At 36.6% G+C, this 25726-nt stretch overlaps 1 protein-coding gene across 1 annotated transcript in view; it reads left to right on the top strand.

The window, feature by feature from the left end:
* Positions 1–25726, top strand: part of EPS15 (epidermal growth factor receptor pathway substrate 15) — a 148889-nt gene that overhangs the window by 14321 nt on the left and 108842 nt on the right. Inside the window, 3 exon segments of the mRNA XM_030323635.1 lie at positions 21146–21187; positions 24499–24588; positions 25471–25518. Coding sequence (XP_030179495.1) covers positions 21146–21187; positions 24499–24588; positions 25471–25518 — 180 coding nt within the window.

The raw sequence follows: 25726 nt of genomic DNA, 5'->3' as shown, positions 1-25726 counted from the left end.
CTACCATTTTTTCATGTGCTTTTTAGCCATTTGTATATCTTCTTTGGAGTAATGTTCATTGATGTCCTTTGCCAGTTTTTCAATTGAGTTATTTGTCTTCTTGTTATTGAGTTGTATTCGTTATATATTGTAGATATAAATCCCTTTTGAGATATATGATTTGCAAATATTTTCTCCCATTCTGTGGGTTGTCTTTCTACTCTCTTGACAGTGTGTTTTGATACATACAACTTTTAAGTTTTGATGAAGTCCATTTTATCTGGTTTTTTTTTTCTTTTGTTACTTGTGCTTTTGGTGTTATATACAAGAATTTTTTGGCAAATATCAGGTCATGAAGATTTATCCCTATGTTTTCTTCTAAGGGTTTTATAATTTTAGCTTTTACATTTAGGTCTTTGATTTGTTTTGAGTTAGTTTTTTGTACATGGTGTGAGGTAATGGTCCAACTTCATACTTTCGCATGGATCTCCAGTTGTCACAGCACCATTTGTTGAAAAGACTGTCCTTTCCACACCAAATGATTTTGTCAAAAATCATTTGACCATAGATGCATGAGATTATTTCTGGACTTTTAATTCTATCGTATTGATCTATATGTCTATCCTTGTGTAGTACAACACTGTCTTGATTACAATTCAGTCATAGTTAACATCATGGAAGATATGGCTGACTGATGAGAAGGCGGTTATTGTGTCTGATGTGTAGTGTATAGCTAGGAAAAGGCCTGTAAGGATTTGTAGGATTAGGCAGACTCCTAATAGGGAGCTGAAATTTCATCATGCTGAGATATTGGACGGGGCAGGTAGGTCGATAAATGAGTAGTTAATGATTTTAATGAGGGGGTGTGATTTTCGAATGTTGGTCATTAAATTCTTATAGTTGAAATACAACAATGGTTTTTCATATCATTGGTCATGGTTAGATTCCATGTGAGAATAATGATAACATACATTGTATTTAAGTACAATTTTCGTAGTAAGCTTTGTAAGTTTTCTTCAAAGCCTTCTCCAATTTATGGTGGGTTTGGTTTGATTGTGGCTGGTGGTATCGGTTGTGGTATTGTATTAAATTTCGGGGGATCTTTTTTGGGTTTAATAGTTTTTAAAATTTATTTAGGGGACATGCTTGTAGTGTTTGGTTATACTACAGCTATGGCTACTGAACCTTATCCTGAAGCTTGAACATCTAATAAAGCTGTATTGGGAATATTTATTACAGGGGTGTTAGTGGTAAGTTTTGAAATTGAGAAGTGTTAGTCCTGTAACTTTGTTTTTCTTTTCAGGATTGTTTTTGGCTACTCTGGGTTCCTTTCAATCCCATATGAATTTTAGAATTGGCTTATCCTTTTCTACAAAGAAGCATTTGGAATTCTCATAGAGATTGCTTTGAGTCTGTAAATTGGTATAGAGAATATACCTATCTTAATGTTAAGTCTTCCAATCCATGAACATGTGATTTTTTTCCCCATCTATATATCTTTAATTTTGTTCAACAATGTCTAATAGTTTTTAGAGTGTAAGTTCTGTACTTTTTTGTTAAATTATTCTTAAGTATCTTATTCTTCTTTATTCTTGTTATTTGAATGGAATTGATTTCTTAATTTCATTTTCTTTTTTTAAAAAATTTTTTTTTTCAATGTTTATTTATTTTTTTTGGGACAGAGAGAGACAGAGCATGAACGGGGGGAGGGGCAGAAAGAGAGGGAGACACAGAATCGGAAACAGGCTCCAGGCTCTGAGCCATCAGCCCAGAGCCTGACGCGGGGCTCGAACTCACGGACCGCGAGATCGTGACCTGGCTGAAGTCGGACGCTTAACCGACTGCGCCACCCAGGCTCCCCTTTAATTTCATTTTCATATTGTTCATTGCAAGTGTATAAAATTCAGTTAATTTTTGTATATTGACCTTGTATCCTGCAACCTTACAGAACTCATTTGTTAGTTCTAATAGGTTTTTAGTGGATTCCTTAGGAAGTTTTATGTACTGTATAAGATCATGTCATCTATGAATAGAGTTTTACCTCTTCCTTTCCAATCTGAATGCCTTTTATGCAATGTTCTTGTCTAATTTCGCTGGCTAAGACCTCTAATACAAGGTTGAATAGAAGTGTCGAGAGTGGACATTCTTGTTTGTCCCCGATCTTTAGAGGAAAGCATGCACATGTATATACAGTACCTTGAAGGTGCCTAGTTCAGCGTTTGATTGTTCAAGAAACCTATGTTATTTGAAAGTATTATTAATTCACATTTTGGTTATGTAGCTCAGGGTTTCTTGAGAGTGAACTTTTATATATCAGCATCATCTGAGAACTTCTTAGAAATGCAAATTCTTAGACCTCACTCAGTCCCACTATGAATCAGAATCAGAAACTTGGGGGCGGGGGATTTACTTAGCCTTTTGCATGGTAAATGTAGTTCATATTCTGAAAAAACTACTGATGTGTAATATATAAGTATTTTAAGTATATGAAACATATAATATTCACGAAGACTGCTTATAGTAGATATTTTTCTTTCTTTTTTTAAACATATGTAGAAACAACCCAGAGAGGTTATCATTTCTCTATGCTTTGGGGCAGTGGTTAAAAGAGTGGTTAAATGAGCCCTGGCATTGTACTGCTTGTCTTGGAATTCTAGTTCTGCCATTTGCTAGCTATGTGAATTTGGGTACCTCATTTAATCTCCTGTGTTTCAGATTCTTCATATGTAAAATGTGAATAAGAGTGTCTATTTTATAGATTGTGAAGATTAGATGAGATAATACAAATAAAGTGCTGAGAATAGTGCTTGGCCCACAAGTGAATCCTTAATAAAAATATTTGCTATTACAATTATTATTGGTCAAGAGTACCCAGCCATGGCCCATTTTCATAACTTTCTTCTGTACATTTTTCTTGCTCTGCCTGAATTTTTCTGGCTCTTCTTTGCTTTATTCATTTGATAGATAGTGAGTACCTCCTATCGATCAAGCACTGGATTCTGTACTGTGACACATAGTAAGCAAGACAGTCGTTGGCCCCATGGGTTAATATTTCTAATGAGGGAGACCAACAGAAACAAATAGATAATAAGTGTGTCCAATTGTGATGAGAGCTAGGAAAACAGTAAGAGTGGGGTAAGAGAAGAGGGTGCTATTGGGAGCAGCTTTAGATAGGATGGTCAGAAAGGCCCCTCTGAGGAAGTTTATTTTGATCAGAGTTTGATGAAATAAGAAGTAAGCCATATGAGTATCTATGGACACGTTCCAGGTAGATGGAACAGCAAGTGTAGGGGCCTTGAGATGGGAGTACTCTTTACAGTTGCTTGACTGGTTCCTTTAAGATTTAATTTAGATGTCACTTGTAAGTGACTTCCTCAGCTTTTTCTATTTGTTATAAAATAATTCAGACCTGACTTTTATTGATTTTCCTCTTTTGTCTCCTTTAGGTATCTCTGATTCCATAGCAACTATATTTACTTCCTCTTGTTGCACTTATCACAGTAGACTATTATTGTCTGTTTTTCCCTCTAGACTTGAGTGTTCAATGTCAGGGACTATGGTTTCTCACTTATTTTAGTATTCCCAATATCAATGCATATAGATGTACAACAAATGTCTAAATGAATGAATAATGAATGAACAAACAAGTTTTTAAACTTTGTATTTCCTTAGTATATTTCTCTCTGTACTTTGTTTCTGCCTGGTAATAATGATAGTAAGTACAATATATTAATACTTTCTTATTTGTCTGACAGCTTAGTGCATTAAATACGTTTTTGTATTTAGCCATTGTGTTATAATTTCTTTCTTTTTCTTTTTTTTTTCTCTTAAGACTAAGTTACGGGAGAGGAAAGAAGTCTTATTTGTTCATCTCTCTGTCAAGAGTGCCTAGTGCAATGACACATGATGAATGGATCAGCAGTTTGTATAAATAGGAATGACTGATGTGTTAGCATGTAATGCATTGAGTCTTCTACTGATTCACATAAACTATCTAGTGTAAAGCATATTTGTATAATATTCCAATTGACCCTGAACTGTGAGTTTTAAGCAAAATAGGTCATTTTAGTTACCTTTAATCTTCCTAGCTGCTTTCCCTCAATAATCCCTTGTCAAGTTTACTGTTCATGTAAGTGCTCCAGCCAGAGTTATTGTATTTCCTTAACTAGAAATGAAAAACAAATGGTCCACTAATTATTACAGAATACTTGAAATTGAGACTAGTTGAATATTGTCTCTGTACCCATTCACCAAAATTATCCCCTACTCCAATTCCAGTAGAAATTCTTACTCCTACTACTTTCCAGATAGAGGTTAAGCAATTACAGTTTCTGGTGTAGGTAATTCTCTGCAGAGTCTGTATGAGTGATCAGTAGACAACCACCAGAGCAAAACTTGCATTTGAAGAGAGGAGTATGCTAAGTAGGCAGATGACAAATTGGTGGACTGTGTGTGACTGACTAACATCCTGCTAGTATTTTTACTAAACTAGGGATTGAAAAGCAACAGATCTTTTCACATTACAGTACAGATGAGTTGACAGTATTTTTCCGGTCAAAGTTTAGTCATTTGGCTCTAAAAGGATGCTTTTTATTTCCTGGTTTGTGGATATATTTCCAGGAAAAGACAATGAAACACAAGGATGGTTCATCATATGAAAATCAATCAATGTAATATACCACGTTAATAGAATGAAGGGGGACAAAACCCCACATGATCATCTCAATTAATGCAGAAAAAGCGTTTGACAATTCAACACCCTTTCATGATGAAAATACTCAGTGAACTAGCAATAGAAGGGAACTTCCTCAACATGATAAAAGCCATATATAAAAACCCACAGCTAGCATTATACTAAGTGTTGAAAGACTGAAAGCTTTTTTAAGATGAGGAGCAAGATGAGCATGACTCAAGATTAGCAAGAAACACTTCCATTCAACATAGTACTGGAAATTATAGGTAGAGAAATTAGGCAAGAAAAAGAAATAAAAGTCATCCAAATTAGAAAGGAAAAAAATAAAATTATCTCTGTAGATGACATGATTAAAAAAAAATTTATTCTGATGGGGGCACCTGGGTGGCTCAGTCGTTTAAGCGTCCGACTTCAGCTCAGGTCATGATCTCACAGCTCATGAGTTCGAGCCCTGTGTTGGCTTCTGTGCTGACAGCTCAGAGCCTGGAGCCTGCTTCGAATTTTGTGTCTCCCTCTCTATCCCTCCCCTGCTCATGCTCTGTGTGTGTGTGTGTGTGTGTGTGTGTCTCAAAAATAAGTAAAAACATTAAAAAAATTAAAAAAAGAAAAACAACATTTCATTGCTGATTCTTTTGGGTCTCTGGTACCCCATTAATTGTGAATTTTTAATTTTATTTGTGCAAAGCTATTGAATAAGCTAATCTTCATTTATCTGTATTAAATTTAAGCATGTTTGCCTTCTATAGTACAGGCCAACTTTTACCAATCAAACCTATTAGTTCAGGCTATTAATCATCCTACAGTGTTGGGTGTCAGTGGTAGACTGTGAGGGTTTACCCTCTCTCCCATTTTGTAAGTTGTCATAATAATGAAAATTCTTTTTAACAAGTTCTTTGCTGTTTTTGAAATAAACAACTAATAAACATGTAAACATGCATGTTTTCTTAGTTTACGTAAGAAGCTTATTTAAGAAATGGTGTTTATTCCAAATTATACTTGAGACAAACGAAGTAAGATTATGTGGATTTTTTAAAGTTTATTTATCATTTTGAAAGAGGGAACCTGAGTGGGGGAGGGGCAGAGAGGAGAGGGAGAGAGGGAGAATCCCAAGTGGACTCTGCAGTGTCAGTGTGAAGTGGGGGCTTGAACTCACAAACCTGTAAGATCATGACCTGAGCTGCAATCAGGAGTCTGACACTTAACTGACTGAGCCACCCAGGCACCCCTGTGTGGGTTTTTAAAAATGTTAGGTCTATAGTGTGAAAATAATTGAAATAGTAAAGAATAAAGTTTTATTCTTCGATCTGTGTTATTCTGAAAACCAGTCAAGAAGTATATAAGTTTACTTTATTAGCCGTTTTATCTGTTCTTACATCAGAACCCTTTTACCCGCGATAGGAAACGCCAGTTCTTAAATGGAAAGGGAATATGTTAGTTTATGTAGTTGATAGGCCTGGGAGTAGAGCTGTCTTCAGATGTGTTAGGGTCTCAGTGATGTCACTTTTCAGTTTTTCCTTCATATCTTGGCTCCAGTCTCAGACGGTTTTCCCATGGTAGCACTAAGATGTTTGTAAAGCTGCAGGCATGTGGTCTTTGTAACTCCTAGTGCAGTGGAAGAGATAATCTCTTCTATGATAGTTCCCATGAAGAACTGAGATTTGTCTGATTGATTGACTAAAGTTCACATTTGTTCCCAAAATAGTTGCTGTAGAGAATGGGTTGAAGAGTAGGTTTGTCAGAAAGAATTGAGATTACTGGTTGTTATGTGTTGAATTGTGTCTCTCCTCACTCAAATTCATAGGTTGAAGTCCTAGAATGTGACTACCTGGAATTAGAGTCATTATAGATGTAATTAGTTGAGATGAGGTCATACTGGAGTAGGGTGGGGCAACTAATCCAATATAACTGATGTCTTCATCAAAAGCAGAAATTTGGGCACAGGCATACACACAGGAAGAATGCCATAAGATTGGAGTTATGTTGCCATAAGCCACAAAACTACCAAAATTAGGGACCTGGAACAGGTCCTTTCCTAGTGCCTTCAGAGGGAGATTGGCACTGCAACACCTTGATTTTGGACTTCTGGCTTCCATATGGTCAGTAAATTAATGTTGTCCTTAGCCACTCAGTTTGTGGTACTTTTTATGGCAGCTCTAGAAAACCAATGTAGTTATCATGAATTCCAGTCTGTCCTGTTGAGTGACTTTCTCAGCTGCAACCTCAAAGAAAAGGGGGTAGTTGAATTCATCAAGGTTTGGGATTTGCTATGTTGTGTGACCAAAGACAAGAGGAGCAAGAGAATTCAAGATATTAGCAAGAATATTATCAAAATGATACACCGTATCTAAACTGAATGAGGAGGAAAGTACAACAAAGAAGGGGGTCTGATGGTTTAGAGTCCAAGTGAAGGGTCCGTGTTATAGAGGCAAAAGATGATAACTTGAAAGAAGAGGTTATGTTTGGAGAACAAGGTACTCAAAGTAATGATTTAGGAGGAAAAGTGTGTGCAGGTAAAGGTAGAAAGGCTGGAAGGCTATTACCATGGGAGTAAGAGAGTGACTGGGCCATAACATATATGTATAACTCTGTGTTTTTGGAGAGACCATTGGAGTTAAGATGTCTGGGAAGTAGAAGCCAGGTTGTTGGATGGGTTAAGTCAATAGTGAAATAATCCATTGATGAGGTTTAGAGTAAAGAGGAAGACAATGAGTCAGGTGCTAAAGCCTTACGTGGGGTAGAGAGACCAGGTTAAAAGATACCAGTGTTAAGGAAGAGGAGAGAGTAATTTTGTTGAAAGGTAAGAGGTTCAAAAGAGTAGAGCTTTTAACTAACTAGAATTTAAGTAAAAACTTAAAAACATAAAATAGAAAAAAAAGTAGAGCTTTATTTTGTTTTTAAGTTATTTTTTTAAGTTTTTTAATGTACATTTTTATTTTTGAGAGAGAGAGAGAGAGACAGAGTGTGAGAGGTGGAGGGGCAGAGAGAGAGAGGGAGACACAGAATCCGAAGCAGGCTCCAGGCTCCAGGTTCTGAGCTGTCAGCACAGAGCCTGACACAGGGCTCGAACCCACAAATCGCAAGATCATGACCCTGAGCTGAAGTGGGTTTTTAACTTACTGAGCCACCCAGGTGCTCCTGTTTTAATGTATTTTTTAAATGTTTTATTGATTTTTGAGAGAGAGAGACAGAGAGAGAACCAGTGGGGGAGGAGCAGAGAGAGGGGAGACACAGAATCCAAACCAGGCTCCAGGCTCTGAGCTGTCAGCACAGAGCTCGACGTGAGGCTCAAAACCCACGCATGGCCTGTGAGATCATGAGCTGAGTTGAAGTCATATGCTTAACTGAGCCACCCCAGGGTGCCTCTATTTTGTTTTGTTTTTGAAACAAAATGTTGAGTAGTATAATGTGGACAAGCTGCAGAAATGATCAAAGAGCATTTTAATCCCATTTCTGGGCCCTGAGGTAGGACAGTTATAAAAAATGGACCATTTGAGAGGGAGGTGAGAGGTTGAGTTTCATTTAAAAGAGGGGGTTGAAAGTAACATCGGAGAAAAGATGTGTCTAGCTTTTTCTTTAGGAAAGGACCAAGTATTATTTCATGTTAGGTGGTGAAGGGAACATTCTCAGAAGAGGTTGAGGAAAAAATGTCTGTTTACCCTTTTCTTTCTCTACCGTAGACAGTAAACTCTCTGAGAGAAGGGACTGTGTATCACTGTGCCTAGCTCAGTCTTTGGTAAGTAGTAGGTTGTCAATAAATTTTGAATAAATGAATTTATACTCCCAGCAGTATTTGGGAATTTACTGCAAGAAGGAATTTCATTAATATCATTCATTCAACTAATATTTATTGAGTGCTTCTGTAAGTAGGTACCATGCTAGGTATTGGGATATGATGAACAAGATAGGCATGGGCTTCTGCTGTCATGGAGCTCATCTTATAGTGAGGGCCACCCACACACAAAAAAAAAAACACAGACAAAATTAAAACAAGTTGTATTAAGGTCTCTGAAGGAAACAAGCAAAGCTAGGGAAGAAAATAAAAGAGAAGAGCACCTACTTTATGATGATCCAAAAAAATCTTAGAGTGGGTAACATTTAAGCTAGTAAATGAAGATACCAACTATGCTTTTCAGGAAGAGAAGAATGATGCATGCAAAAGCTGTGAATTAAGACAGAATTTGTACTTTCAGAAGAATTGAAATATCAGATGGGAGTTAGTGGCCCTAAATTAGGCTGGGAGAGGTGAGCAGAGACTGGCAGCAATTCCAAGCCATGGCAAAGAGTTTGGATTTTATTTTTTTTTTGTCAAATAAGAAGCCATTGAGGGGTTTAAAACGGGTAACATTATGTCCTGATTTATATTTTATATGACCACTGTATACTCTGTATGGAGAGGCAAGAATAAGGCTGAGAGGGTGGATAAAAGTTTGTTACAGGGGTTGCCTGGGTGGCTCGTCGGTTGAGTGTCCAACTTTGGGTCAGGTCATGATCTCACTGTTTGTGATTGAGAGCCCCGCATTGGGCTCTCTGCTGTCATTGCGGAGCCTGCTTCGGATCCTCTGTCCCCATCTCTCTCCGATGCTCCCCCGCTCTCTCTCCTCAAAAATAATAAAACTTTAAAAAAAAAGTTTGTAGTAGTAGTAGTAAAGACAAGATATGGACTGAGATGTGAGAGAGTTGGATGAGTTCAATGTATATCTTGGAATTAGAGTTGATAGGACTTGCTGATGGATTTGAAACAGACAGTGAGGGACAGGTGACTCAGGTAGTTGGCTTGTGCATCTAGAGGTTTGTGCCGGGGATAGGAATGGGTTTTTGGAGAAAAAAAAATACAAGTCTTTCAGATGTTGGAGATACCCAAGTGGAGATGTAAGTAGATGGTTTATGTAAATTTGGAGTTCAGAGAAGGGGGTTGAACTAAAGATACCCATTTGATAGTCATCAGTATAAGTGTGTATTGATATCGTGGGACTTGATGTGATCATCTGGTTAGTGTAGAAAAAGGGCCTGAGGTGAGGTTGTGAATGTCCTTGGTTAAAAAAAAAAAAAAAAAAAAGGTAAAGTGCTATACAAATGCAGGAGATAGTTATTTTGTTTCATTTCTTCCTTATTTGAATGTTTATAAATTCATATATTATTCCTGCTTAAAGATAATGCCTTCTCCCAGTGACTTCTCTTTATTTTGGGTAACTATACTGGCATGTGTAGGACTTAACTATCTTCTGGTGAGAGACCAAAGCTACTCTTTCTATTCATTGTCACTCTGCCACTTAGATTTTTGGTCAGATTGAACTGGATTTAAATAAAACTAGTTCATTATTGGTCTGAGTTGCTGCTACGGTCTGTTTACACCCATTGTTTTCAGTAGCATACAGGTATGTCATCTTTGAAATCCTTTTCTCTACTTAAAGTACTTTTGGTTCTAATCATCTCCAAAGCAAATATATTCTTAGGTCTAGTTTTCAAAGTTTTCTTTGCAATACTAGTCTTATAGTAACTCTGTTATGTTACCAATTTATAATGGTTTGTTATGGACTAACATGAGATGTTAGCACATTTGCAGAATGGAACACTGAACTTTTATTATAGTTGTAGCTGTTTTGAGGGGCAGGAGCCATGTATGATTTTTGTAACCCCAGACATATAAACCTATTGCTGTATCCCTAGAAGGCATCCATAACATGTTTGTTAAATTATTAAATGGTTGTGACTCACAGAGCTGAGGGTTGATACGGTGGATTCTCTAAGGGAACTGCTCAGATGGCTGCTTGTGTCTCTTTGAGCACCGTCTCACTGGCTTTTAAAGGTGAGGACTGCTAACATGACTTGCTTTTCTCCACCTCTACTCAGTTTCAGGGTTGTTTTCCTTCTAAAGGTTTTCATTTTTATTGACGTTCTCCTGGACTCTTCGACAGCTTCAGATTACTGTTTCCTTTGTCAGTTTGGATTGCTGTTGATCACCATTGCTTCCCTTTTATTTTTTCATTCTTGTCTTTATCCTGTTTTCCTTTGTATTGTGAAATATACAAGTCTGTTTTAGACATTACAAGTCTGTCAGAAGGTTTTAGTCTCCAAACTTGAAAGCCATTCATACTGAGTAAATAAATGTGTATAAATGCATAGGCTCTTCTGGTTTGTATTCATTTGTTACTTTGGCCTTTGGAGTTGCTGTTCCAACATTAAAGAAGTTGTGGTTGTGATTGTGATGGAATAGTTAAAAGAATGTTAGGGCTAGTTCCCCCTCTGGTTCCTCCGTTCTCTTGAAAATGAAGTATTAGATGGCTATATTCTAAGTAGCTGAATTTTTGTGTGTTAATATGTTAAAAGTACTTGTATGGCAAATTACCCAGAAAATTGTGGCATTATATACACTTACCTTTTATGTCTACTAGTAATGAGTTGTTACTCATTTTCTTAAATTTTTAGAGAGAGCAAAACAAAAAAGATTTGGGTGGTTTTTCTGGAAAAATAAAAACTAGTCCATTGTCTCCTTTTTGTTATCCAGATTTTGTATCTGTTTGCCTTTACAGACAGGCTCTCTGTCTGTATTTCACCTCTCTATTTCACAGTGGTCTTCAACACCACCTTATCATGGGAAGTTGCAAAAAAGTACTACAGAGAGGTCCCATATACCCTTTACCCAGTTGTCCCTAATTGTCATACTTCATATAACTATGGTACAATAGCAAAACTAGGAAATTGACCGTGGCACAATTCACAGGCCTTATTCAAATGTCATTGGTTTTATAGTTTTTTTTTATTATTAAAAAAAAAAATTAACGTTTATTATTGAGAGAAAGAACATGAGCATGGGAGGGGGTGAGAGAGGGGGAGATACAGAATCTGAAGCAGGTTCCAGGCTTTGAGCTGTCAGCACAGAGCCTGATGTGGGGCTTGAACCCATAAACCACGAGATCATGACCTGAGCCCAAGTTGGACGCTTACTGACTGAGCCACCCAGGTGCCCTGGTTTTATAGATATTTTTGTGCATGTTTGTATGTATGTAGTTCTATGTATATGCATTTTTTTTAAATATGAAGTTTATTGTCAAATTGGTTTCCATACAACACCCAGTGCTCATTCCAACAGGTGCCCTCCTCAATACCCATCACCCACCCACCCCTCCCCCCCACTCCCCATCAACGCTCACTTTGTTCTCAGTTTGTAAGAGTCTCTTATGTTTGGCTCCCTCCCTCTCTAACCTTTTTTTTTTTTTTTCCTTCCCTTCCCCCATGGTCTTCTGTTAAGTTTCTCAGGATCCACATAAGAGTGAAAACATATGCATCTGTCTTTGTCTCTATGACTTATTTCACTTAGCATAACACTCTCCAGTTCCATCCACGTTGCTACAAAGGCCATATTTCATTCTTTCCTCATTGCCACGTAGTACTCCATTGTGTGTATAACCACGATTTCTTTATCCATTCATCAGTTGATGGACTATGCATATGCAGTTTTATCATGTGTGGATTCATGTAACTAACAGTAAGTAATTAAGATAAAGAACTGTTCCATCACAAAGGTTTTTATGTTACTCCTTTATGTTCATACCCATTCCCCTCTTCATTTTATTAATTTATTCACTGGTTATTCTTTATTGTGTGACCTTGTGATTAATGGAAAAAAGATAAAAATTATGTTTTAGAGGTCCTTTCTCTGTTTTTACCTTTTTTCCCCACATTGTACTATAACCATTTATAATAAGCCTAACACTATTTAAAGTTTCAGTTCATTTTGTGTATTATAGAATCAGTCTCTCAAAAGTCCTATGATGTAGCATCTACCTCCCATATAACCCCCCAGAGATGAAACTAAAAATTCCATATGAAGCAATTCTTGATATTTATTTACTAACCTATGGATTTCCCTAGTAATCAGGTCCTCCTCCTCCTCCTCCTCCTCTTCCTCCTCCTCCTCCTTCTTCCTTCTTCCTTCTTCTTTTACTACCTGGTATACTTTGGTGTTAGATTATCTATATGTTAACTTTTGCAAAATTATTTTGAGTAAGAAATAACCAAAAACATCAGTAGCTTACAATGGCAAAAGTTAATTATTGCTCATATTATAGGTTCTCCTAGTAATCATCTATGGTTCTACACTACGATTCTTTTTCATTTTAGGATCCAGAGTGAAAGAGCACCCCCTATTTGTGATGTACGGTTCTCTTGGTAGAGAGAAAGAGCAAGAGTTGGTGAAAACACACAATAGTTCTTAAGGCTTCTAACTTGGAACCTGGAAGTTTCTCCTATTTCACTGGCCAAAGTAAGTCAAATGGCCAAGCCAGCAGTAGGGCTGTTCTTGCCATAGAGAGGCACTACAAGTCACACGGCAGCAGGCAGGGATGTTAATACTTTTATAAGAGGAGAATAAATGATTGAGAATTATAATGCAACCTGCCTTAGTATAGTATGCTATACTTTTTTAATAATTTTTTTCTTACTAAAGTTTACTATACTTTAAATGATTTTTTCTTAATAAAAATAGATCTTTTTTTTTTCTTTGTTGCATTAGTTAAGGGTGTTGGTTCAAGCCAAAATCATAGTGCTTAAACAAGAGAGTTTATCTTCCTCAAGTAACTGTCCAGGTAGAGTAAATGGTATAGGGCTGATACGGCATCTTCATGATAGTGTCAGGGATCTACGCCCTTTTCTCTTATCATTCTTTTATTCTCAGCCATGTTTTCCATCTCAGTCTGGACCGCTGTTCCATGTTCTGCTACCATATCTTCATTCTGGCCAGCTAGAAGAAGGACTAGGAGGTAGAAAGCATTCTCCTTCCCTGTAGGTACATAACCTGGAGTTGGACACATTATTTACATCCTCATTCCATTGGGAGAATTGGGATTGTAAGAGAGGCTGGGAAATGTAGCTTTAGCTAGGTGTCCATATGTCCAGATAAAGCTTAGGGATGCTGTGAGACTATAGATGCTGGAGAGGATGTGGAGAACAGGAATCCTCTTGCACTGTTGGTGGGAATGCAAATTGGTGTAGCCACTCTGAAAAACAGTGTGGAGGTTCCTCAAAAAAATTAAAAATAGACCCACCCTATGACCCTGCAATAGCACTGCTAGGAATTTACCCAAGGGATACAGGAGTACTGATGCATAGGGGCACTTGTACCCCAATGTTTATAGCAACACTCTCAACAATAGCCAAATTATGGAAAGAGCCTAAATGTCCATCAACTGATGAATGGATAAAGAAATTGTGGTTTATATACACAATGGAGTACTACGTGGCAATGAGAAAGAATGAAATCTGGCCCTTTGTAGCAACATGGATGGAACTGGAGAGTGTTATGCTAAGTGAAATAAGCCATACAGAGAAAGACAGATACCATATGGTTTCACTCTTATGTGGATCCTGAGAAACTTCACAGGAACCCATGGGGGAGGGGAAGGAGAAGAAAAAAAAAGAGGTTAGAGTGGGAGAGAGCCAAAGCATAAGAGACTGTTAAAAACTGAGAACAAACTGAAGGTTGATGGGGGGTGGGAGGGAGGGGAGGGTGGGTGATGGATATGAGGAGGGCACCTTTGGGATGAGCACTGGGTGTTGTTATGGAAACCAATTTGATAATAAATTTCATATATTGAAAAAAAAAAGCTTAGGGATGCTGTTGCTAAAGAAAGAAGAAAGGATATTAGGAAACAAGTAATCATCTCTTTTTATTTCAATTAATTTAATTCATATAAGACCGATGAAAAATAGACATTATTAGCACTATAGATAAGGAGACAGGCTTTTTAAAAAAGGTGAAGTAAATTGTTCAAGATCATCTAAAAGTAATGGAATGGACTTTGAATCTAGGCCTATCTGATACCAAAACTTGAGTATTTTTTTTACAGAACTGTATTTACTTTCTAACATCTATTATAAGCACTTAACATTTTTTCAGAGTAGTAATAAATAGCTACTGACTCTTGAGAAGGAATTCTTACATTATGAATATTTTACTTTGTGGCAACTGATAAGAGTTTATTATATAGCTAATTAATAAATAATTGCTTTAAATAATGTTAGAATTTTAAAAGATCAGATTTTTGTCTTGATAACTGTAGTTTAAAAGTTTTCCTTTAGAAATTAATTTAGATGCTAAAAATTCATATGCTTTTTTTTTTTTTAATTTTAGAGAGAGAAAGCATGAGTGGGGGAGGGGGGAGAGGGATACAGGGAGAGAATCCCAAATAGGCTCCATGCTCAGCACAGAGCTTGATGTGGGGTTCAGTCCCATGACCCTGGGATCATGACCTCAGCCCAAATCAAGAGTCAGATGCTCAAACCACCTGAGCCACCCAGGCACCACCCCCCCATATGCAATTTGAATACTGATTTCAGAGTTTTGGAGTTTTATGTTTTTCCTCAAATTGAAAATGGCTTTTTTGTTTTACTTATAAAAGTAGGATGTGCTTATTATAAAAAATGTTTTCAGAGAATACACAGTAGTACAAAGATGAATGTAAAAATAATTTATGATCCCATTTTTCAGAGATACTCACTATTACCATTTTTTAAATTTTTTAATTTATTTTTTAATGTTTATTTATTTTTGAGACAGAGACAGAGCATGAACGGGGGAGGGTCAGAGAGGGAAGGAGACACAGAATTTGAAGCAGGCTCCAGGCTCTGAGCTGTCAGCACAGAGCCCGACGCGGGGCTCGCACTCACAGACCGTGAGAACATTGGCCTGAGCTGAAGTCGGACACTGAGCCACCCAGGCGTCCCATCACTATTACCATTTTAGCTCTGCCTTTCAAATTTTTTTCTGTCTGCATTCATTGTGTGTGTTGTGTATGTGTGAATTCTTTTTGATCTAAGATGATCATATTTCAACAAAAAATTTTTTTTTTTTTACTGAGACATAACAAAAATGCTCATTGGTCTTCTTGCTTGATGAGTGAATTGGCAATTTGGATGGCTTTTTTCCATTCTCATTTAGCTGTATCGTATTAGTATACTAATCAGCACAGGGTGTACTTTACAACACTTTAGTGAGCTAATTCCTTCTCAGATGTGTTTTTTTCTCTAAATTTTTTTTTTCAATGTTTATTTATTTTTGGGACAGAGAGAGACAGAGCATGAACGGGGGAGGGGCAGAGAGAGAGGGAGACACAGAATCGGAAACAGGCTCCAGGCTCCGAGCCATCAGCCCGGAGCCTGACGCGGGGCTCGAACTCACGGACCGCAAGATCGTGACCTGGCTGAAGGTCGGACGCTTAACCGACTGCGCCACCCAGGCGCCCTCAGATGTGTTTATGTAGTAACCAATCTGATGTCTGTAACATGATGATTAATAAGGTATAGTTTGGAGCTCAGAATTTCTGTATATGAGATTTTTTTTTTTCTGGGTACTAAAAATTCAACTGAACTATCTTTAAAAATTAACTCTTCATTATTGATGGAATGTATTTCATTTGCTTCCTCTGGAAAAGTAGTTTTACTCTTGTCTTTTTACTTTTTACTTTTGTAAGTAGGGTGAGTATACGATTTTTCACTCAACCTGGACATTTTTGAGAATGAAAGGGACATTTATAAATATTTAGAATTCTGTAAGTTTTTTGAAATACTTAATTTTTCTTTGGCCATCAAAATGATTTCATTACATTGGTAGATTAGGTAAAGGAGTTTCTAGTCAGAGACAATTTTCAAAACAAAATGTACTAAAGTACATTTGTTCTTTGTTATAACAAAATTAAGGTTTTACATTGTCAATATTAAAAAACACAAATAGAATTTTTTTTGGTATTTTTTTAATCATTTCTTAGCCATAAGTGTCTCTAATATTGTGTCACTAATACTTTCTGAAGAATGTAATTATTTTCCAGTGCAGTTTAACTAGTTTAAATTTATTCATAAAATTGTCTGCTGTAGTTAATCTTCACAGTTTATTCTCTGTAACCAGTAATATTAATTGCTAATGTACTCTATTTGTTGTGATGTACCTGTTTAGTTCAGGGAAAAAAAATTGCTAAATGAAGTATATTCTTAATTCTCATTTTTTTCTTATTGAAAATTATGAATTGTTAGCCCCAATATTTTTACAGGGAGGGTTACAGGCCTCTATTAAGGTACTCTCTTTGACAAATATTTTTATAAGACAAATCTGTCATAGAAGTTGTCCCTCTTTATGATTATTTTATGTTTCACTAAACTTAGTGCAAAATGTAGGCTTTCTATAATTTCATTTTATTCCAGTACAGACTATAAATGTATCCATGTAAAAATAGCAGGAATCTTTTGATGGAACTCCTGTAATTCATTACAAAGTATAATTATAGAATTTCAGAATTAAATCTTACATACTCTTTGAAACCCTCATCATTTAATTTGTTTAGTTCTTGCCTTGTTTTTTTTTTTTATTTTTTTTATTTTTTTTCAATGTTTATTTATTTTTGGGACAGAGAGGAGACAGAGCATGAACGGGCGAGGGGCAAAGAGAGAGGGAGACACAGAAACGGAAACAGGCTCCAGGCTCTGAGCCATCAGCCAGAGCCCGACGCGGGGCTCAACTCACGGACCGTGAGATCGTGACCTGGCTGAAGTCGGACGCTTAACCGACTGCACCACCCAGGCGCCCCTAGTTCTTGCCTTGTTTTGAGGAGTATGTTTCAGTGTCTTGGCAGATTTGGTTTATAATAATTGATATTTGCTAAAAGCTTCAAAAGCTGAAGTGTTTTTGGAACTTTATTCATTGAACTTCAACTTTTGATTAAAGATTCTCAATTGATTTTGAGCAATGTACAACCAATTTCTAGAGGACTTGTTTTCAAAAAGATTCAGTACTGAAACACTTAGGTTGCATTTATGAAGTCAGTTTTCCAATGATTCCAGTCTTTAAAATCAGATGACAGGTTGCAAGGAGAGTATACATAAGTTTTTTTTTGTTTTTTTTGTGTCTAATACCATTTTATCCTTAAAATTTTAACCGTGGATATATGAAAACATTTGTAAATTTGGACAGTTGTAGCTAACTCATTAACAGTGATGTCACTAGAGCTCCATGATAAATAGCAGTAGCTTCAAAAATTTATGCAAATTACCTATCTATTCATTTTTCAGAGAAATGAAAACTGAGTATTTAATTTTGTATTAAACATACAATTTCTTCTTTTTAGTTCATTGTTTCTGAAAGGGCTTCTTGGATAATAAAAAAACAATTGCCAACAACAAAATAAGTAGTTCTAGAGTTATATACCATACAGTAAATAATAAAATTCAGACTATTGTTGACTCCTTGCATATACTTCATTTGTCCATAGCCTGTACTTTCCCACTGACTTAGCCAGCTGGTGGGTGGCCTGGGGCATGGTGCAGGTCTTTGTACGTGTCAGTGCAGTGACTGGCATACCAAATACCATCAGGAGTACCAGTGTCAAATACTACTACTTCCACTATCCCACAAGGGTGTAAGGAGTTAGCAACCTCTAAGGTTGCTTGTGTCTGAGGATACTTTTCAGTGAGTCTTCTGCATGCTGTTTCTTGAAAAGAAGATGGTAGTGATACTGTATCTGCGAAGAATTGGGAAAAGAAAGATGGAATTATCACTAGTCCTCTTACAGATTTCATCATTTGAAGAAGTGGATAAAGCACTTACCCTCTACTAGTTAGTTGATAGCTTGGCCAGAAGTTAGATGTATACAGTAGAGGTGTACTAAATCCTCTTGGTTTATTTTTTGTTTGTTTTTATTTTTTTTAAGTTTTATTTATTTTGAAAGAAACAGAGATAGCACGAGTTGGGGAGGGGACAGAGAGAGAGGGAGAGAGAGAGAATCCCAAGCAGTCTTTGCACTGTGAGCATGGAGCCTGATGCGGGGCTCAAACTCACAAACTGCAAGATCATGACCTGAGCTGAAGTTGGAGGCTTAACTGACTGAGCCCACCCAGGTGCCCCTCATCTTGTTTTATTTTAATACTGCCACTATAATAATAGTTCACTTTAAGAAAATGCAAAATCTGGAACAAATGGTAAACTGGATGGGATGCTGGGACAACAGATTGTAAATCAAGACTGTCCTGAGCAAACCAGGACATATGGAAAGGAGCATGATACTGTGAAAGAGCATGGAGCTTCGAGTGAGATAGACCTGTGTTTGTCTGGGCTCTGCCGTTTAAAACCTTGGACAAGTTGGGGCGCCTGGATTGCTCAGTTGGTTAAGCGTCCAACTCTCTCTCTCTTTTTTTTAATGTTTATTTTTGAGAGAGAGACAGAGCACGAGCAGGGGAGGGGCACAGAGAGAGGGAGACACAGAATCTGAATTAGGCTCCAGGCTCCAAGCTGTCAGCACAGAGCCCTACACAGGGCTCGAACTCATGAGCTGTGAGATCATGACCTAAGCCGAAGTGGACGCTTAATAACTAAGCCACCCAGGCACCCCAGTATCCCACTCTTCATCTCAGCTCAGGTCTTGATCTCAGGGTGGTGAGTTCAAGCCCCACCTTGGACTCCACATTGGGCATGTGAGGCCTACTTAAAAAAAGTAAATAAAAGCTTGGACAAATAATATTTCTGAGACTAGGTATATTAGGGTTCTCCAGAGGAACAGGACCAACAGGATAGACACACACACATTCACATACATTGAATGATTGACTAATTTTATGGAATTGGCTTATGCAATTGTGGATGCTGGCAAGTCCTAAATCTGTAGGGCAGGCCAGCAGGGGAGAGTTGATGTTGCTGCTGAATCTAATGGCTTTCTGGAGACAATACCTTCTTCTTCAGGAGGCTTCGGTCTTTTTTCTTAAGACCTTCAACTGATTGGATGAGGCCCACCCACATTACTGTACTCAAAGTGTACTGATATAAATATTAATCACATTAAAAAACCTTTACAGTAACATCTAGAAGAGTGGTTGACCAAACAACTGGGCTAGCCTACCCAAATTGACACATACAATTAACCTTCATACTAGGTTTCCTCACATGAAAACTTGAATGATACTATGTGGCTCACACTAGATTTCCTTATTTGCAAACTGGAATGATACTATGTGGCTCACAAGGATTATTAGCATAATGTGTTCTCAAAGTAGGCATTCAGTGAATGTTGATTTCTTAATCCAATTTTCATACCCATTAAGGCTATAGCCCCAACCTTGATGCTTGAAGATTTTTTTATGTGTTTATTTTCGTATTTCTAGCTAGACTTCTCTTGCCCCCTCATCTACTTAATAAGTCCTGAAAATTTATCTTACAAATGTTTATTCAGACCATATTCTTCTTTTCTGCCATTTCTAGTGTTCAGGTCCTCTGCTGGGCCCATTAAAATTATTTCCTAAGTAGCCTTCTACTTTCCATCCTATTTTCCCCTCTTCACAAATTATCACCTGGACCTAATACTATGTTAATAACTCTTGAATCTGTTCCCTTTTCCCATTCTCATTTTCTTTACTTTTACCATGGCATATGAATCCTTTCTTAAGTTATCTTCTACAAAACTTCAAAATCTTACTTCCAATTCCTGTCACCATTCACAACTCCTTACTGTTCTTTTCAAATGTAACTGAGCTTTCTGTTGATTGTATGCCCTTACCTCTGTGTAGAATCACCTTCTCACCTTCCCCCCCATTCTTCAAATTCCTGCACTGATGTCACTTCCATGAAGCCTTCTTGGATACCCTTCCTGGTTCCAAAACACTCTTACCCAATCATGTACAGGTGAACTTGAGCCTTCAGACACTGATACTCCTAAGCTGCCTTTGAAATGAGAATAGGAAATCTGTTCATCAGCAGACCAGGGAACCCTTTGAACTGTGGTATGAATTGAACAGCACTCCTTGCCTACAAGCATTTCAGGTCTGATGATGTAAACATCATCTTTTGTATATCTGTTTCTGTATTCATTTGATTGTTTTATTGAAGTGGTACTTGAGTTGTATTCATAGGGACCTTGGACACTTGAGTGGAGGGCGAATGCCAAAGGTTTGAGCCTTTCAACTGTCTTTAACCAAAGTATTTCACCCCTAATTTGTTATATTTTGGGTTTCTGGGTAAAATTTTGCATGAGAAAAAGGAGTTTTTATGTCAAAAATAATTTTAAAATTGTTTTATTTTTTTGTCTGCTTGATTCCTTTTATTTTTTTTTCTTTTTGAAGTTTGTTTTGGGAGGGGGTAGAGAGAGAGAGAGAGAGAGAGAGAGAGAGAGAGAGAGAGATTCCCAAGCAGGCTTCTCACTGTAAGCATAGAGCCCACAAACTGTGAGATCATGGCCAGAGCCAAACTCAGATGCTTAACTGACTGAACCACCCAGGCACCTTTCTACTTGACTCTACTTGATTCTTAGTAATCTATAGGGCTGACTTTATTCATTTTCCCTCCCCCCCAAGAGAAACTAAAACAAACTTTTTGAAATGAAGGATATTTTAATCTTATTCATTTTATGTCTCAAATATCTGTTAAATGAATGCAAATATAATAGTATTTTTGAATAACATTTATTTTTTTTTTTTTTTATTTATTTATTTTTTTTTTTTTAGTTATCAAGTGGGAATCCTGTGTATGAAAAGTACTACAGACAGGTATTTCTGTTTCTTTGTTTTTCTAGATTGAACATAAAAGGTAAGTTCAGTTATTGATTGTATATTTGCAGATTACCAGACAATAGAACACATTTGACATGTCTTGTTTTCAATTTCTTGTTCTTTAGCCTTCTGCTTTGAGTGCTTAATGATTTTGAGAAGCTATCAGAAAAATGAACAAAAGAGATAATTAACTTACCTATCTCAAATATCATTCTATCCATATAACATATAACGTTAGCTATATATTATAAAATACATAAAACATTAGATGTATTCATCCAGATATAAATATACAAATTAATTATAAGCCAAATAGAAATGACTTTTATGTTGTTTTAAGACTCACTGAACTTTAATTTTCACAAAGTTAAAACTATGACTCTCATACAAATATAAAATGAACATATGTCAAGGATTTTATTTACCTCAATTACTGGGAGAACCAGTAAGATATAAAAAGAATATGAACTGTAGAGATTTATATTCTCCACAATACAAAATTCATTTATTGTTATGGAAAGGAATCATTGCATTGCTATCGGTTTTTATAATTTAACCTCTATTCCTGCATAGTGTAAAAGAGGCTAGTAAATAGAAAGTAAATCAGGGGTACATACACTGGATAATCTCTTGAGGGTATAGACAATCTCATTTGCCCATATCCAATATTAGATCACTTTTCCTAACAATCTCCTTACCTGATTATGATCAGAAAAGGCTACAATTTGACCTATTTACATAATTACAACAAGTTGATTAACCATTATAAGTCTCCTTGGGTGTGACTTGCAAATATGCAGCCATACATTCACTATTGAACATCTTCTGAGCCTGGAGAATTAATTTCTGCTTGAAATTTTGGATTGTAGTTTTTAAAGCCTTTGCTATTTCTCCTCTATCTTGAGACTAGGATCCAAACCCTAGAAATTCTTTCCCTCATATTTCATCTATAGTAAATATGAATTTGAATGAATTTATCTCATCTTTTTTTTTTAAGTTTATTTATTTATTTTGAGAGAGAGAGAGCAAGTAGGGGAGGGACAGACAGAGCAGGAGAAAGAGAATCCCAATCAGACTCCACGCTATCAGAGTGGAGCCCGATGTGAGGCTCAAACTCACAAACTGTGAGATCATGACTTGAGCCGAAACCAAGAGTCAGATGCTTAACTGACTGAGCCACCCAGGCACCCCTGAATTTATCTCATCTTAAGGTTTCCCCTATCTGCTAAGGCTCCTAGCCTGCTAAGTGACCTTGCTTTACCTCTGAGACTGGGGCCTTATAAACCAGGTTGCAGGCCAGTTTTCTTGGGAGGGCTTTCTAGACTTTGGCTCTACATAAAGTCTGTCCTTATTCCATGATAGTGGCTTATTCTTTCTGAATAAAAGAGAATTATTCTCAAATAGGCCTTATTTTGTGCAATTGATTTACTGATTGATTTCCACATATCATTAGAAAATAGAATATTAAAAATAATACCAAGTTTCCCAAATTAATAACCATAATTAAATATTTGTCAACAGTTTATTCAGTCATGTGTAATTTTTTTTTTTTTTTTTTTTTTTTTTTTAAATTTTTTTTTTAACGTTTTTTTTCTTTTTTTTGGACAGAGAGACACAGAGCATGAACGGGGGAGGGGCAGAGAGAGAGGGAGACACAGAATCGGAAACAGGCTCCAGGCTCCGAGCCATCAGCCCAGAGCCCGACGCGGGGCTCGAACTCACGGACCGCGAGATCGTGACCTGGCTGAAGTCGGACGCTTAACCGACTGCGCCACCCAGGCGCCCCTCAGTCATGTGTAATTAATTCTTCTTTCCCTGCATCTTGGGTCAGGAGTCTGTTTTCATGAAATATATCTACTTCTGGACTGCATAGTCCTGCAAAATTATGACTTAGTCCATCCAGCAGTACATTCTGAGAATTAGTCTAAATGATGTCAGCTCAGAAGTCTTTATCCCAAAGTCTATATTTTGAAGTGTTAATAATTCAGAGTATGTGGGATAGTTTTTTTCTATGAGGCCCTGAGACTGTCTTTGTCATTGGTGAAGACACAGATTCTAGCCTGTAGCTTATGGCAGAGCCTTTGGGTAAGCATCAGAGTACAACATAAACTTCTGTAGATGACAGAGACTAAATGGCTGTGTTTAATTTATTATAGTAACCAAATGAATGGAAGATAGTAAAATTGGAATATGATACATAAATATTTCATAAGAGTTTGGTCAGTGTTTCCTCTGACAGCCTCTCTATTTAGGCCATGCTGGGGATAGATGTTTCCTTCCACCACCCCCAACCCTGGTTAGGGAGTAGGCAAAGAAGAAGGAGTTCTGGAGAATTTTAGAGGCAGGTTTCTCAACCCTTTTTATACTGCCTTGTTAACCCAAATTTGGATTGGGCAATTCTTTCTTTTTTGCTGAGTGCCTTGTTTATCCCGTGTTCCAGCACTTGAAAGAAAGGATTTCTTTTTTGCCTTTTGCTAGGATTGGCCTGTCTGGAATGTTTTGTATGTGTTTACAACAAACTTAATCTTTTAACTAAACTGGAAAAACAGCTCACAAATATCCTTGTATCATGTTACCTTTCCCATGACTTTTTAAACATTTACTTTTTGTTTTTACAAACAGAATTTTACTTTAGGAAATCTTAACAGAAATGAGAGTCATTTTTTGAACTTTTTTTCTGTTCTTGACGTTATTCTGTTTAAAAGGAAAGTCCCCATCAATTAAAATGACGTGTTTTCCTTAATGTGCTTTAGGAACTTAATAATTTTTAAAATATTTCTTTAAGTTTGTTATGAAATCACTGCTGGTCTTAGAGCTGATACTGCTTTGATTTTTTTTAAGTGTTGCAGTTTCTAAGAGTAAGTATGAAAGCAGAAGTTAGTGATTTAAAGATGTTTGAAAAAATAGATAACATATACACCTATTCCCATTTGTCAAAAGACCTCTCGAGGAAATGCTGCCCTTTCCTCCCTATTTATTAGAATTTAAATGGTAACTATAGAAGACTTGGAGTCAGAAGTTATATGTTAATGTTATGACTCCACTAATTTTGCTGTGCTTCCTCTGAGCTTCAGTTTTCTCATTTGTATAACAGGAGCAATAAAAACCTTTCTGTAAATTGCCAGTGCTATCGAGATGTGTCGATTCTACTCATGTGGCTCTCCATGTATTTCTTGGCTTTTGTTAGTAAAAGGATTCCTGTTCCCTTTTTGAAAAAAACAGCTCCCAAGTTCCAGGGACAAAGGCAGGTAAATAATGATAATTTTGTGTTTGTGGTTGTCATCAGCTTATGGTTTGTATCTTTTCAGGTCGATACAGGCAATACTGGAAGGGTATTGGCTTCTGATGCTGCTGTTTTCCTGAAAAGATCAGGGCTTCCAGATTTGATACTTGGAAAGGTAGTATTTGTTCGTTTTAACTAAATTATAATGACTATTTATTTAGTAGTATAAATAAATTGGATGCAAATTTAGATACCATTGAGAAACTTAGAAGTTAGAATTGAATCATTGAAGCAGTTACAGTAATGCAATGCAGGGAATTTGTGGTGCAGTGATTTACCCTTTTGAAAAGTAAGGTGTTTTTCAGATATTTAGAAAACCAATTACTTTTTGGTAGGATGAAATGAGGAAGTATAGTACATTTGGGTATTGTGGGGAGAAACAGTACAGACTGGGAACCTTGCCACCCACTCAGAGAGTTGGCTCTATCCCTACTTCCTCTATTATAACTGTCTCTAACTGTGTTTAATATGTGGTAAATAGAGTTGGTGATGAGAGGCTTAGAAAAGAGCACAAAGAGATGGAAAGTCCTCTCCTGGCTAGATCTCCTGGTGAATCCTTATACATGATATTGTTAAGTATTCAAAGCCCTAAAAATAACTATTTTTAATAATTTAATTATTCACAAATAAACATGAACTATTTCAACTTGCCCATAAGGAAGAATATCGTCTTAATATGTATCTAAAATAAAGGTAGTATGTTCTAATAGAAGGAGCATCAGATTTGGAGTTAGAACCTGGGTTAATGAAAAAGTCATTGGATTTGGAGGTTAGAACCTGGATTTCAGTTCTTTCCCTGATCCCTTGAATGTTCTTCAGTAAGTATCTCACTGGGCCTTCGTATCTTTGTGTAGAGTTGAGCTAAATGACCTTTAAGGTTTCTTTCCACTTTTATTTCTGTGATTCTTAAATCTGATGACCAAAGAGCATAAAGTTGTAAATTTATCTTTAAGATGATTTTTTTTAAAATAGATTGATTTTTTTTTCTGAATTTCAGATTTGGGATTTAGCTGACACAAATGGCAAAGGAATTCTGAACAAACAAGTAAGATTCAGAGATTCATATGAAAAAATTTTTGAGTGCTTCAAAATAAAAATTAAACAGGATTTTTTTCTAATTTTAAACTAGGATTTTTTTTTTTTTTAAACCAACATTAGGGTTTTACAAGGGCAAGTGTTATAACAATGAAAATGTTTCCAATTCAGTAGACATTAAAGTAACTAATTCCCAAACGTTAGTGTTAATTTGGTGA

This window comes from Lynx canadensis, chromosome C1 (assembly GCF_007474595.2).
Source record: "Lynx canadensis isolate LIC74 chromosome C1, mLynCan4.pri.v2, whole genome shotgun sequence".
Lineage (NCBI taxonomy): Eukaryota > Metazoa > Chordata > Mammalia > Carnivora > Felidae > Lynx > Lynx canadensis.
This window is presented reverse-complemented; position numbering and strand designations above follow the sequence as displayed.